The 13591-nt window shown below is 38.3% G+C and overlaps 1 protein-coding gene and 1 long non-coding RNA gene across 4 annotated transcripts in view; one reads left to right on the forward strand and one right to left on the reverse strand.

The window, feature by feature from the left end:
- The window catches only part of TMX3 (thioredoxin related transmembrane protein 3), a 30419-nt gene extending 25045 nt beyond the window's left edge, over window positions 1–5374 (reverse strand). For all 3 annotated transcript variants that reach the window (XM_074822770.1, XM_074822787.1, XM_074822777.1), the window contains exons 1-3: window positions 5280–5374; window positions 4932–4986; window positions 570–609 (exon numbers count right to left, since the gene is read on the reverse strand). In XM_074822770.1, coding sequence (XP_074678871.1) covers window positions 570–609; window positions 4932–4986; window positions 5280–5325 — 141 coding nt within the window. In that variant the 5' untranslated portion in view covers window positions 5326–5374. The remainder of the gene's footprint in view (window positions 1–569; window positions 610–4931; window positions 4987–5279) is intronic.
- A 138-nt stretch (window positions 5375–5512) lies between these two features.
- On the forward strand, window positions 5513–9311 carry LOC141922836 (uncharacterized). The gene is made up of 2 exons (XR_012623112.1): window positions 5513–5611; window positions 8578–9311. It is a non-coding gene; the product is annotated as an uncharacterized LOC141922836 (long non-coding RNA).
- Window positions 9312–13591: the final 4280 nt, after the last annotated feature.

A 13591-nucleotide genomic window follows, 5' to 3' on the forward strand; every position in this document is an offset into this window, starting at 1 on the left:
ATATATAGTTTTCCCCACTCAAAAATCACGAATCTGAATTATACAATTTGGGAATTACAGTTCATATTTGGGTGAGCTAAAAAGAATTTTATCTCACTCCCAAACAAGCTCAATCTTTTTAATAATTCCTTGCCTCTGAAATAAGGAGCACTGAATCTTTCCAAATATGTTAGAAAGGTAAAAGAAGTCTCTCATATATTTGATGCTGTAGTGCTAAATGTCTAGAAAACAAATCAGCTTGTATAACTAGAAAATGGAACTGTAAAAATTCTGAACAGAGGTGATCACCTCCTGACTGTGTTAGGTAATCTGCTTTCCTTCTTTAAGGACTGTAAAATACAGGATGAAGCCTGTCTGCATGTAGTACTCGGTCTAATTCCTGGTTCACCCTGAACAGCACAGACAGATTGCTTATCATCCTGTCAGAAGAATTACTGTCATGCAATTTTTCTGCACCATGTACAAACAATTTTCCAAACAATGAAGCAGCCTTACTACAGAGTTTATCATTGTACATTTCATGTTTTGATTTCCACTAGCAAGTCTTCCTATTTTTCTCATATACTCACATCTACGAGCCAAATATCATCTTTACGGTTTTCTTTAAACCTAGGAGGAGAAAAAACAAAATCAATATACGATGTATCTGAAAATAAACATAGGAAGTGATGTGTGAAACAGGCAGTCTACAATTAAGTGGGTATAAAACTATAGATACAAGAATTCTGTTTCACTTCTTTCTTTGGGGTTGGAGGGAAGGAAGAAATAGTTATTTTCCAGTATTAAGATTGCCCCTAGACATGATACTACATACACAGTTGTACCAATTAGGTTTCTCTCACTATTTGCCAAGACAAAAAAACAAAAACAAAACAGAAGAACGGTAAGAAAGCAGAAAACACACAAAAGATATTTGATTAGGACATGTAATCTAAAGGGAAGTAGTATTTTGCAGCCACTCTAGTTATATCAAATATTGTTGTTGACAGTTTAGAAAAGTTGAAATTTTATGTATCAATACAGACCCTTAGAGCATTGGTTTACACTGTTATTCTACATTCCGTAAAGCTAAGATTAACTAAATTATCTTTAATACTAACATGCAAATCAATTTTAGTTTAACCTTCTTCAACATTCTACTATAGGTGTGTCAGGTTATGTTTTTATCAAAGGTGCACACAAGAAACCAACTTACTGGAATAAGTATCTTCAAGTTACTGACAAAAAAAAGATACACAGGTACGACTGAATACTCTTAATGCTAAACAAATAACATCTTAATGAACTGACTAGCTTTATAAACTGTAAATCTGTCACTAAATGCTAAAAACCCTAAAACAAAAACAGAACATGATAAATCAAAGTTCCTTGGTACTTCTTGAAACGTTGCTTACACATTTCACTGAACTATTGTCATTACAAGATCATAGAAATAATCGCACTGCTTAACTATTTCTGTGTTGAGAATTAAATAAGCCATAATTTTAATGTAAGGTTAATTTTTTTAAAAGATGGGCTTTGTAAAAGTGACTAGAACTGGGGGACTAATGTCACACACTATAAAATACGTTACACAACATACTTACTATAACACTATTATAGCGAAAGATGAATATATATATATAACTACGCAGTGTGTGATCTACACTCTATGTTAAGATCCAATTAATAGAAGTTATAGCTCAACTCATCAATTCCCAATATGCAGCATGCCTATAAATGGCTCACAGGCAGTAAACAGAATCAGAGAATATTTACTACATTTTATTTAAAGTTGGATAGATTTGTGATGGTCCATAATGGTTTTGAAAAAATACTAATGCTGATGCTGGCCTACCGTTTGAAAGAAATAATTCAGAAATCTAATTACAGCACTGAGTGTTTGAAACTTAGAATTGAAGCATTTCACTGGCAAATTCAAGCCTTTTTTGTTTTACTGATAGCATACCAAGGTTGCAATACTTGTACAACAAAAAAGTTATTTGCAGTGACTAACATAAAACTGCTACTGGAAAGCAGCATTTTTAAGTCACAAAATTGCTTCATTGACCACCTCACTAAAAATTTACTTCACCACCCTAAGTGCTATAGAACTAATGAAAGAACTAGTTAGAACCTAGAATCTCTTGAGAACTCTAATGAAGCTCCAACTTCCAATAACAACGTCGAATAATTGGTTATGATGCAAGAGGCAGAAAGCAGATCCTGCTGTGCTGCAATTTAGAGTACCACCCTTGGTTTGTAAAAGAGGAATTTACAATTAATTGTTCTCCTCCCCCTGACACAGTATCAATGTTACAGGAGATTGCAAAGAACATTAAAGCACTGAGAAAGGCAGGACGAAAGCTTACAAAACTAGCAGACAGCAAGGAAAATAAGGAAAGAAAGGAAAAGTCTGGAGGCTGAACATGCCAATGGAATTTAATAACTTTGGCCTCAGATATTATAAAAAAATGCTGTAGTTTTTACAATAATAAATTTCAAGTTGTACTACTCATTTACAAGCACCTATTTAATCAACTTACACAGAAACTAAAATTTAAGCGTGGCAAAAACCAACTATCTAAATGTGTTCTAGTTTTGGTAATAATGATTAAATTATTAGACAACATTAAGAAAGTTCAACATACTCTTGAAGAAAAACAGAAATCTCTGTACAAAAGGGTATTTAAGCATTTTGTGAAGGTGATGCTTCTGGGCCCTGTAAATACATTTTCGAGGATAAAATTTCAGTGTCTCTTTTTAACTGTCCTACACAATCTTCTGTCAGCTGACAGAAGCACAATCACACTGGTGGAAAGATAACATAGATGTTGCATATCCCTGAGTCATAATTATTTGTCCCAAACATGTACAACTTCTCAACACTTGGCACTACATGATCAAATGTTGCCTCAACCTCCACTTAGTCCACGCACCCCAGCTAATCATTAGCAGTTAAAAGAAACCAGCATGAAACAAAACCTGAAGACCAAGACCTCAATTCCAAGGGCCTTAAACCAACCCAGCTGCTGTTTCTATTCCTCCCTGTCTCCCTTCTCAACCTCCGTGCACTGTTTCCGATGCTTCTGATCCCGGGATGAGCCACCAATGCATCCTCACAGACAGAAAAATATTTCCTTTTTTAGTCACGTTATTTATCTGCTTTGTTATCATGCAGGAACAAGTCAGCAAATGCCACAAAATAAGTACTGATCTAAGGCAGCCAGCAGTTAAGATCAGCATAAGTGGGTAAGAACCACAGTTCTTATTTTGCATCCCTTCCACAGCCCAGTTGGGTGATACTGGGTAATTTGCACCTCTGTTAGCAATTCTCTGTTACTTGTTTCCCTACCACCCTGTAAGCTGGGGAAAGGGACCTGCACCCTGTGCCAGCAGGTATTTTTTGCAACTACCACAATTCAAATATAACTCAGAGCTTTCAGCAACAGCAAAAACTCCATGATGTTTAGGTATCTATAAAAGGGAAAACTTGAAACATTCACCAGTCATTGCTCCCAATGCTTTTAGAAAGAACTGTTTTCCTGACTTCTTTCACCATTTGCCAATTAGCTAAAAAAACCCCAACCTGTCCTGAACAACTCACCATTGAATTTTTATTTCCAATTGCAAATACATGCATCTGTATAGTTTTGGAGTTGAAAAATCCAAGTGTTCCAAAATAGGATTTTCTTTTATCAGCTATTTCAAAGAATTTACGTAACTACAGAATTATGCTTCTTCACTCCAAAACAGCAATTACATTTAAATTCACACCTGTGGAAAAATGATATGGGAACACAATGTGGGAGCACAGATATAGGCTATTTTATTCACTTAGCCTCTTTATTGTCAGTCCCTGAAAATATAAGGCACATTTCTGAAACGTCCTCTGAAAATCAACACTTTAAGCACCAGTCAGAGATGCTGATCTATTTCTCTTCAGTATCCCTTCCATACGTTCCCATTCCTTCCCCCATAACTTCACTGCACCTCATTTGTTCCTATGATTATCCTCTAGCTGAATAAGCAACATGATAAAAAAATGAATGGTTTTCTGACTATTTAGCTCTATGATGCAATTTATCATGGATAGAACCCTCATCAAGACATTGCTTTTGACTGGCTTCAATTTATCATAAAGCAGCCATCTAATGCCACCTTCTCCTCCTCTACTAGCTAATATGTTCTATACCTTCTATTTTAATTCTATTTCAATTTTAATAATCATGCTGCTTTGTAGCACTTCAGATCAACCTGCTGATTTGAAAAAAAAATAATTCGGAAAGTTAGTTTTTATTGGGAACTGCAAGTACATAGCCATCAAACTGCTAAAGCAAGGCAGTACACGAACAATGACACTCCACAACCAAGTTAAGGGCAGGACTACCCATTTCACCACCTCCACAATCTCAGGGCTAAATCTCTGGCAAAAGCACATTTTTACACTGGAATATAACTGGCACTTCAAGCAGCCATGAACTGGTCCTGCAGGTTTCCTTCTCTTTTCCGTTTCTGGCCACGCATGAATGCACTTATACTCGTTCTCCCAACTCCCTGTGGCAGCTATGCAGCAAACTAATGGAGAATTTGGTTAAACGCAATCAGCTTTTATTTGGGGCAGGCATCAATCCACCCATATATTTACTCCACCAAAAAGAAAGAAAGAAAGAAAGAACGAACGAACAAGGAAGCCTAAGAACGTTTTTGGCAACAGCACCTGTAATAACATCTTTAAAGCAACTGCAAAATTAAAGTGTTCCTCGGCTTCATTAATTGCACCTACTTAACACAGGCCACAATCTTTCTGCCATTCCTGCTAAGAAAAAGACTCACTTTTCCAGCGTAGCTTTCTTGACAACAACACTCTGCACAAAGCTGTCAGTCTGGGGTCATCCCCCTCACAAAAAGACAAACAATATTTTAATAAGGCAAGACACCCCAGTACTTACGACTCATCTAGATCCTCCACAACACCCGCACCTGGTGCCACCACATGTGCAACCACTGCGAGATAAGGAAAAGCGTACCGTGAGCGATCTCCAAACCGAACTGGGGGTGCTCACCCACGCCAGCTGACAGGCTCACCGCCAGCGCGCCCTTCCCCCTTTCCCCTCACGCCTCCAACGCCTTCCCACAGCCCCAGCCTTCCCCGCCGCCCCGCACCTCCCTTCCTCCCGCTCGCCGCAGCGCTGTCCGCCGCCCCCCTCAGCCCTTCTCCCGCCTCCGAGGCCCACCGCTTTTCCCCGCCCCGCTCGCCAGGCCACGGCCACAGCCCGGAACGGCTGCCCGCCAGTTACCTGCCGCCCAGAGGAGCCACGGCCGCCGCCCGTCCGCCGCGGCCATATTGTCAGGAGCCCCGGCACGGCCGGAAGGGGAAGAGGCGCGTGGCGGCGTCGACCTTTCCCCACTGCGCAGGCGTGGAGGCCGGGGCGGGGCGGGGCGGGGCGGGCGCCGCGGGCCGGGAGCTGCGCGGGGGGCGCGCGGGAGAGCCGAGGTGGTGGTGGTGGCGGCGGCGGTTCTGCCTGAGGGGGCGTAATGGCGGCCCTGGCCCGGCCCACTCGGCCCGGCCCGGCCCGGCCCGGGGGTGGCGTGTCTCTCGCTGACTGGCGGCTGTCCGCGCAGCCGAAAGGTGCCCTTGGAGGTGTGGGGGGGTGAAGGGGGCGGTGGTGGTGGTGGTGGGAAGAGGCGTGGGTGGACGTTGTCATCTCCCCAGAGGTTTCCAGAGTTGGGACCCGGCAGATTCTCTCATTCAGTAAAATAAATGCTCTGGTTCCTTGGAAAGTGAGTTTCAGCAGAAAAACTCGCACTACCTGCCATGTTGCCAGCTGTCTTCCATGGGCAGAGCTCATCCTGTACGACTTACTGATACTTCGATGTCAGCAACCCTCCCTCAGCACGGTTGCGAAAAGCACGGGCTTGCTTCCTGCTGCTTAATGTCTGTATCTTTAGCTTTCCTCATTCTTTGAAACCTGTTATGGTCATTCCTATCTCCAAGTAGGTTGTCTCAGTACGGATCTGCAGGTTCTGGAAGGGCAAGTAATCCAACTGAGAAACCTTTTTCAAAAAGTTCAGTTAAGGCAGGTCTGGGATTATTCATCCTGGAGAAGAGAAGGCTCAGGGAGATCTTATTAATGTGTGTAAGTACCTGAAGGGAGGGTACAAAGAGGAAGGAGGTAGGCTCTTTACAGTGGTGCCCAGTGACAGAATAAAAGGCATCCGGCACAACCTGAAACAGGAGGGTCCCTCTGAACGTCAGGAAACACTTTTTCACCGTGAGGGTGACTGAGCACTGCCCACCAATCTCCCACCTTAGAGATACTCAAAAGCTGCCTGGACGTGGTCCTGAACAACCAGCTTTAGGAGCTCCTGCTTGAGCAGAGGGTTGGACCAGGTGACCTCCAGAGGTCCCTTCCAGCCTCAACCTTTCTGTGATTCTATGATTGTTCCTTTTGGGTTTGACTCTTTCAGTGTACGTTCTTACATATCCTTTTCACCTCTATACTGAAGTTACTTTCCTCAGCTGTACGTGCCAATGTTTGAGGTGTTTGTTGGAGAAGGATGGATTCTTTCCAGTGACAGTTCAGTTCCTCTGATTTAAGTGTTCAAGTCTCTTGTAATGATAGGGTCTAAAAGCAGCAAACGTTGCAGTTGCCTCACTTTTGGGTGGCTGTGTGTGTGTGTGCACACATGCGTGTATCTACACATACATAGATACATGTTCTCCTGTAGCAATACAAACGAACTGGCTATTCATTACCTTCCTCACTAGGCCATACCTGGCCTGGTGAAGACCTTCCCTTCACTTAATGCTTTGTGGGTATAAGCATGTTGGATTCATCAAATGATCCCCCAGCTCTTTGGAAAAGCCAACTACCATATCACAGGTTTATCGGCTGAGAAATAGGTCAAGATGTGAGGGTGGGTGCCATAGCTCTCACCAGAATTCAAAAGTGTCTGACTCTGGCCTAAGACACATGTACCTTTTTCCTCCCCACACTTCACTGAAAGATTATGCAGCATTACACATCTTGATAAGACTATTTCACTTTTTTTTTTCCTCCTCTCCCTGCCTCCGTTAATAGGAGAACTAATAAGTTAGTAACATCTGGATTGGATAAAAACTATGAGAATTATTCACGGAATACAGAGAATTTCTGTTCCACAGCATTTCACTTTCTGTATACCACAGTTAGCACAGTGGTGTCTGTATGCCTGACCAAATGAGAGCTGTCATCTCTTTTGATCCTAATCTAGCTGCTGTCTAGACTGAGACAATGAAAACAATTTACCCCATCAATCCTTTAGTGGAAAATCCATACGTGAGAAAATGGGAATAGCCAAGTAACTGTTAAAAATTCTCTTACTCAGCCAGTTCACAGTTGGCTTTAAATAACTTTTAAAGTGAAAGGAACATTTTATATAGTTCCGTATAGATTTGAATAAAGCTATTTGCACATCCTTTAAGTCCTATTTGTCAGCTTTGAAGTTTATTGACAAATAAACTTCACAAATAATGGAATGTGAGTGTTCTAACTTTTGCATTTTGCAAGCTAAAGTTGTCTTCTGCAAGCTGTACAGTATTCTTGAACTGTATTATTTTGAAACTGAAGGAGTCACTGTATATTCACTTCTTTGTAACTAAATTTAAGTACATGCACACCCATATACACAACACTGCTATATTTATTTATACAATTTATAGTGCAGCTTTACTGCCTAAAATGCAATACGCATATAAAAGATCTTGTACTGAAGCCAAGTAACAAAGTATCGTGGGAAAAGCATGTGATATGCAAAAGAAATAAATAGGATAATGATAGATGAGGTCTAGAGAAATCTCAAGGGGTTTTTTGTGTTTGTATTATTTCTACTATGAACATTTCATTTGAAAAAAATACGGGATTAAGAGATTACTATTAATAGATTACTAAACTCACTGGAGTTTAACATAAGAAGGATAATTATAGAAGAAAAGGGATGACTTTCATAAATGAACGGAGCAGGAGGTATAAAAGACAAAGAAGGATAAGAAGCAAAAAGCACAGAGAATACTGTTGAAATCCTGGGAGGTACTGCAGGAAAAAATGGGAATTATAGGGAGATCAGCAATCAATGAAACATTGGAAATTGAACAGACAAATTCACATACAATGTTTCAAAGTGTCCTTCCAATCCATATTGTGTAGGAAGACTTATTGATCCCACTGTCCCAGATATTTCTTTTTTTGAACCTGATAGGTGGGGAGGTTCAACAAAGACGAGATACAAGTTTTGCCTCATGGCCTGCTGAAGGCTGGTTTTCAGAGCTTTTCTGCTGTTGCAAGATTTTCAGCCTGTTTGTGTGGGTTGTCCACTCTTCTTGCCCTGTGTGAAAGGCAGGGAAAAGGACTTACCTGTAACTCTGTCTAAATTATACAATGTAGACTTATTTTTACTGGAATGTGTGGAATTTTGCTTTAACAGAAATAATCTCTTTCAAATAATTTCCTAAGATTCATTAACATTGTAAACAGAATACCAAGGTCAGTTTCAATACACATAGGCGTAAATAAAATACTTAGAATATTAAAGTTCTTTGTGCACATCTTTATACAGTGAACGTGATTCTGTGACACCATGCCAAAGGAGACTTACCAGCACTGCCCAGCCAGGCATGAAAGGTCGTAGGAAGGATCAGACTAAAAGTGTAGAGTGGTGATGTAAGAGTGGAAGGAAAGAGAAGAAGACAGACGGGGAAAAAAAGAGAAAAGAAGGCAAAATGAGAGCTTGGAACAAGAAAAAGAGGCATGGGAAAAGATGGAAGAGCATTCTGAGATGGACAAAGATTTGGAGCCAGATTTGGTGGAGAGTTGATAATGCAGCATACATCAAGAGCTTATGACAGGGAGGGAAGAAGTTACAATTTATGAAAAGCCAAGAAGCTGAGATGCTGAAGAGAGGACAGGTTCTATATGATGAAGGCAAATCAAGAAATTCACCTACTAATTTTGCCACCAGTAGTATCTCTCAACGATGCTACTGTTTTGGGGTATATTTTACTACTTCTTTTACATAAATTTTACTGTATATTTTGACTTCATTGTATAAGTATAGTAAATATCTTTGCTATTACAGAGCATGAAATGTAAACATCAAAATGAAGTTTATAAAATGCTATTTCTGAACATTTACAAAAAAAATTTATACAAAATGTTTTCCAGCTATTCATGTTTTCCTTGCTGTTACGTGAAATCTGAGAATGTGTGGAAAAATAAATATTTTGATTTTTGTAGAAGTAGTCCGAGAATTAAATTAGTAATTTCAAAATTAAAAGAGATTTGTTTTTGTAAGTATAGAAAAATATGTTTCTTATTACTTAATGAAGTACAGGTGTTCCATACTTTGAAAATATTCACCTCCTTGGTATTTACCTTTTATCGATCACTTAAGATTACAGTGCTGGCAATTAAGAATGACATGTTAAGTAAAACAAAAATCTAAATAAATACTACACAAGTAGATTTTCACATAAACCACATAGACTGTAGCAATGAAGGGGGGGAGGAGGATATGTAATTTGGAAGTGGTAAGTGCACATTTGTGAACAAATGCTTCTTGGCTTTTCCAAAACACATCTATGCACTCTTATAAACTACATGCCAGCTACAGAGTGTCTTCACGTGTAATACACGTACTATTACGAACAAGAGTATCAGTAACTCTATCATTCAGTACTGAATTTTGTAATAGACAACATGCAAAGTTATGCTGCTATAAATAGTTTATATTAGTGCTATTTATTTCTCTTCCATTACAGGAATACGCTGTACTGATAAGTAGTATCTTCCCATAGTGACTCCATCTATGATAGTGGGTTTGTACCACTGTAACTGTGTCAGTACCTTCCTACAGGTACAGCCTGTTTCATGAAATGAACTAAACTAGTAATACGGTTGTCATTAATCATAATTCAATTCAAAGTAGTGATAAACTTGTAATGAAATAATTTTGTGTCTAATTAGAAGAACAGATAATTGCACATGTTCCGGTACACTTTGAGGATTTTTTATTATGCTTTGCATGAGAATGCTTGCAATTTTTGCAAGGCGCAACATGAAGTAGAATCTGCATTAAAAACATAATTTTGAAGGCATTAATACTGTTGACACTGGCAGCACAATTTGTCTGATCTGTATTAACATTTCATCTTTCCACATAACTTTAGTTTTTAGAAGAGTTTGAACTGATTCTTGCGGGGCGGGGGGGTTGGAGATTGAAATATTTTTTCTTTTTTTTTAATTTCATTTTTACATTCCTTTTATTACAGAGACACCTGGTGGTCTTTGGTTGTTTTTACAAAAATAACATTTTCCCTTTTTTGTCTGGGTTTACTTTAAAGTTTGCTTTGTCATCTATAATATATCACTTATATTTAGAACCTCCTACATTATGGTACTACATTATTTGAAAATTAAATTGAGAACATTTACATATTATGTACTGGATATTGATTCTCATAGTTGATAATGGGTATTTTTCTTGCATCTTCCTTGTCAGAGCTATATGGAGGAAAGATTTGGGCATATTATGGGATAAGTGAGGTAAAAATATATTTCGGCACATTATGGGATAAGTGAGGTAAAAATATATTTCTTCCAAAATTTAATGTTAGAATAATCAGTATTTGGGTTTCATGTTTTTATCATTCAATTTGTGTTTTGTTTCTGATTTTTCTGTTTTAAGATATTGAAACAATGGTCAGAACCAGTTTAATGTCCAGATTGATGTGCTAGTACATAAAGGAAGTGCTTTCTACACTAGAAACGCTGACAAGAGCAGGACTATGCTGCCATAGAAAAGTTTTAATAATACTCCATGCATATGGCATTTTATAAATAATAGGCAATTACAGGTAGTTACACAGCATAATAGGTAATAACACGTGATACTAATGTTAGATCTCTTCTCACACCACACCCAAACTGTCAGGCAGACGGATCCTAGAGCAACGCCTCTGGTGTTAGAGCAGCTTCTTCCATTCTCCATCCCTGTAGCCATCCTGCCACAGCAGCTCTTGACACGCACCCATGGCAGGGTGCTCTTTGTGAAGCTCCAGCAGGTCCATGACCTCCTCGTAATGCAGCTGGGCACGGCCATAAGCATCTGCAAGCAGGAGGACAGGCACTGTCATCCAGACGTGGCCTTCTTAACCAGCAGCTGGGTTTGGCTTTTAGGTAAAAAAAATCCCCATCCACTCTTTCCACATGGGCATGTACTGCAAAGTAAGTTTTAAATGCTAGGTAACTATATTTTACTCAGGGTGGGGGTGGGTAGTAGTCAAACTGAATTTCTGCAGCTAAAATAAACGCTATTCACTTCAAGGAATACAAGTAACATAGGAAGATTCTTATCCAAAGTTAGAATGTGGTTTTACAGCTTTTACCTTAGTGAAACAAAACTGGCATTGCAGTTAATTTTATTGGAAATTATCTTTGTAGGTTGTTTTTGTGTTTTGGTTTTTGTTTTTTTGTTTTTTTCATTTGGTAGTTACCAGATCTGTGCCCATGATGTCATTTGACAGTATTTAAGGGCTAATTAATGCATTCTTTTTTTTTTTTCCTAAGAAAAGTTTACAAGCACTCTGAAACGTTTTTTTGCAACACTTACAATTGCACTTCAGTTGAGGAGTGGTTTTCGTATCTGAACTTCTGTTATGCTTAGTGCAGTGATTTTCTGTATGTTGCAATACTGATCTGATACAGTTTGAAACTCCAAAAGAATAATTCATGCAAAAGAAATGTATGAAACTCTAGGGAGCTGTCCCGTGCAAGATTTGTATTTAGCTTTGTTATACTTTAATTTTCACTCTTCTGCTGGCTGCCAGAAAACTTGCTCATCACTCTAACTATAGGAAGCAGAGCAGATTCACGGTGGTTTTGGGAGATCCAGAGAAAATGTAAAGAGTTATTCAACAGTATTTTCTCCCCAACCTAGCTACATCATTTTCTAGCAAAAATATTCAGCATATAGGAGGAAAGAACAAGAAAAAAATGAAAATATGCTTTAAATTAATGTTAGTTAACATAGCTGGTGGCGTAATTTAAGTCAAAACAGATCAGCAATAGTGTGTTCAGAAAAATTTAGAAGTATTCTCGGTGTGCAGCAGATGTTACCTGGCAAATAGGAACCTTCTAGTTTGAGTCAAGAGACAGGCAAAAAGTTGAACTGACACAACGTAGCTGCTGTAAAATAAAGTTTATGTGTTTACCCGATTCTTTAGATTTCAGATTTTCAAGTTTCTTGCTTCCCCCCATGCCTTGTTCCCATATAAGTATCAATATGTAGATTATATAAAGCAAAATTCTCAGAAGATCAAAGAGCATTTTCCTGTTTTGGAGATGGGGAAACAGACACAAAAAATGAGTGAGGTCTCTATGCACTGCAACTTTAAGAGATAACCCAGAGTCTCTTAATAAAACCATGTCAAAATCCAAAACTAGCACCTGGAGTGCAAAATCACTAATTCTAACAAGCAGCCGTTCAGCTACATGTTTGGGAACTATACTGCACTGGTCAAGGCAAGATAAATGCAAATGAACCAGGGTGTCTTGCATGAAAGGGAGATGTACAAAAATGGTCTTTTCTCCTGTCATAACTATACTGCCTTGAAAATAGTCACAGCATACGTTTGGAACTTACCTATCTTTTATCTCAAAATTAATGACAAATACATTTGAAGTATAAAGACTACATTTTCTGGTTTGAAATGCTGCATTTTGCTATGTATTACTTCATTCATATTAGACCTACTCTGTAACATGGACATTTTGCTTGTGAAGAGTCCAGCTAATAATAAATGTTATTTTATATGATTTTCATCTGAAGACATCACTTATGCCTGTGTCATCAAGGACACAGCTTTAGTAGCTAAGTAGCCAGTAGAATTTTCTAATTATTCAATTGTTAAATATTGTTCTATAGGGCAAATAATGAGATGCTAATAGTTTTAATTTTTAATTAATTTACCTAAAATATAATTTTACCAATTCTGAATTTTTATGTACCCCATTAATTTTCATAATTAGTCATCAGAAATCAAATCTACATAAATACCACAGCTATTGATATAAAATGTTATAAACAAGCATTTGTATTAGAACTTGGATTTTAATTTTATTTGATCCTATGAGCCAAAGCAGTCAGTTACTGTTCACAATTAACTGAATGTTCAGAATGCAGACTAGAAACTGCATGGATATCATTTTCCAGTTATGTAAAGGATAAATGGACTGAAATATTTTGAAGGAAAGAATTGTAAACAAAAGCAAAGAAAGAAAAAATTCAAATTAATTTTATTTAAATAGTTTACTATAAGTTATTATCCTGATACTGTGTAAAACCTGATTTTGCCCCTCACTAGGCCATATTTCATGTATGTGGAAAAGATATTGTCAATGAGACACTACGCAACATCTGCAGGAGGAATTGGGACAAAATGTAATTATAGTTGCTCTGTAGCTTCCCTATTCTTTCTTTGACAACTCCACGGTTAATATTTTCTAGAGTTAAAATAGAAAATTATTTTGCAGTTTCAGGTTAAGGTGCCATATCAGATTAAATGTGAGTAAAA

This window comes from Strix aluco, chromosome 1 (assembly GCF_031877795.1).
Source record: "Strix aluco isolate bStrAlu1 chromosome 1, bStrAlu1.hap1, whole genome shotgun sequence".
NCBI lineage: Eukaryota > Metazoa > Chordata > Aves > Strigiformes > Strigidae > Strix > Strix aluco.